The sequence below is a fragment of the Sinocyclocheilus grahami genome, unplaced genomic scaffold (genome assembly GCF_001515645.1).
Source record: "Sinocyclocheilus grahami isolate Dianchi unplaced genomic scaffold, SAMN03320097.WGS_v1.1 scaffold1423.1, whole genome shotgun sequence".
In the NCBI taxonomy this organism is placed as follows: domain Eukaryota; kingdom Metazoa; phylum Chordata; class Actinopteri; order Cypriniformes; family Cyprinidae; genus Sinocyclocheilus; species Sinocyclocheilus grahami.
Genome location: NW_015506602.1, coordinates 113,436 through 115,489, shown reverse-complemented (window position 1 = coordinate 115,489; position 2,054 = coordinate 113,436). Strand labels below are relative to the sequence as shown.

Below are 2,054 nucleotides of genomic sequence, written 5' to 3'. Positions count from 1 at the left end.
GTGTGTGTGTGTGTGTGTGTGTGTGTGTGTGTGTGTGTGTGTTACAGCATCAGCAGGCGTGTGACGAGATCATCGTGCTGCATCTGGGATATCTGAACTACACTCAGTACAAGATCAACGTCAGCTTCAGGAGCCTGCAGGACAGAATCAGAAACGTGACTTTTGTGGTGAGTTCAGATTTTAACTCTGTTCTGCATGTTGAGAGAAAAAATCTGCTGATGTGCAAAAGTGGCCTAATATTAGGTAGCTGAATGCTGGACTCAAAGAAATCTAAAACTTTCCCTCATGTACAGCTTTTCACAAAATAAAATAAAACATGCTGCAAATTAGATATATATGGATTAGCTTTAATGGTTTTTCGGTTTTAATTACACAAAAGTATTTGCCAGAATCCTGGATGATCGGCTACTCTAATGGCTCATATTACCCACAATCCACTGCGCTTTGGCGAAGGATGCGGCTCGGAGCTACAAACAGGAGCCGGATTCATTCAGCAGATATGATGCAGTACAGCAGTGAAATCCAGGATCACGCTCGAGTCTGTTTCTCTGTGTTTTGTGCTTCCTCAGTTCAAGATGTACAACGCCACGTTCTCTCAGGTGGAGATCTGGTTCCGCTTCGTGTTTGTGGTGATGACCTTCATCGTGACCGTGAGTTACCGCCGCAGACCGTGTGCATGACTGAGCGGATCTCCGGCGTCTGAAGCTCATGTTGTGTTTGTGTGCAGTGTGTGTTCGCTCACTCCTTGCGCAAGTTCTCCATGAGGGACTGGGGCGTGGAGCAGAAGTGGATGTCTGTTCTCCTGCCGCTGCTGCTGCTGTATAACGGTGAGACCGCAAGAAACTAATGCTTTCATTCAGCACATTTCTATTTCAAATAAATGATCATGTGACGCTGAAGACTGGAGGAATGATGCTGAAAATACAGCTGCGCATCACCGAAACACATTACAGTTTAACAGAGATTCACATAGAAAACAGCTGTTTTAGATTGCAATAATATTTCATAATTTTGACTGTGTTTTTGATCAAGTAAAAGCAGCCTGTGTGAGCAGGAGAGACTTCTTTATCTGATGTGCCGATGCTGTGTTGTAGATCCGTTCTTCCCGCTGTCCTTCCTGGTGAACAGCTGGTTTCCGGGAACGCTGGACGCGTTCTTCCAGGCTCTGTTCCTGTGTGCGCTGCTGCTCTTCTGGCTGTGTGTGTATCACGGGCTCCGAGTGCAGGTACGGCCCCTGACGGCCCTCGCTGGAGCACACCCTCGGCTCGCTCACTCACCTGTGCTCTCACCTGCAGGCGGACCGGAGGCTCCTCACCTTCTACCTGCCCAAGCTGCTGATCGTGGGGCTGCTGTGGCTCTCGGCCGTCACGCTGGGAATCTGGCAAACGTGAGAAACCTGCTGCTCTTCACTCAGAGCTGCTGTCTGATGGGATCTTCATCATGTTTTTATTATTATTATTATTATTATTATTATTAGGGTGAATGAGCTGCAGGATCCCACGTATCAGTACAAAGTGGACATCCAGAACTTCCAGGTGAGTTTCTCTCAGCTCCACACAGTCAGAATAATCATATTACTGAATATAAAAAAGAATGTTGTTTTCCAGAAAATAAGTCACACTAAACACAGATGAGTCACATTTTACTACATTCAGAAATAATGTAAAATGAAACATTATAAACACTGTTCCCCTCTAAAATAAATCCTTCACTTGTGATGCTATTAAGGAATGAAAAATATAATTATAAAACAAATTATAGTGGTGTTTATTATCAACCGTATTCATTTTTTTATACATTTCAGATGATTCAGAAAAAAACGTAAATTCTGAAAAATACTGTAAAACAATCTGAAAAAAATAATAAATGCAAATACTGTAAACAAAATTAAAGAATGTAAGTCGCAGATTTTCAGATGAGAAAAAATGCAACTTGTATTACAGAAAATACAGTAAAAATATACAATTAAAAAAATTGTCTTTGGAAAAATAAAAACATTTGACATCTTCGGGGGAAATACATTCCGAAAAAAAAAACACAAAAAAGTAAAAAAA

General features: G+C 42.0%; 1 protein-coding gene across 4 annotated transcripts in view; it reads left to right on the top strand.

The window, feature by feature from the left end:
• Window positions 1-2,054, top strand: part of LOC107570171 (transmembrane protein 181-like) — a 22,664-nt gene that overhangs the window by 13,343 nt on the left and 7,267 nt on the right. For all 4 annotated transcript variants that reach the window (XM_016256375.1, XM_016256373.1, XM_016256371.1 and 1 more), the window contains exons 6-11: window positions 48-167; window positions 570-650; window positions 728-827; window positions 1,095-1,225; window positions 1,296-1,387; window positions 1,478-1,535. In XM_016256375.1, coding sequence (XP_016111861.1) covers window positions 48-167; window positions 570-650; window positions 728-827; window positions 1,095-1,225; window positions 1,296-1,387; window positions 1,478-1,535 — 582 coding nt within the window. The remainder of the gene's footprint in view (window positions 1-47; window positions 168-569; window positions 651-727; window positions 828-1,094; window positions 1,226-1,295; window positions 1,388-1,477; window positions 1,536-2,054) is intronic.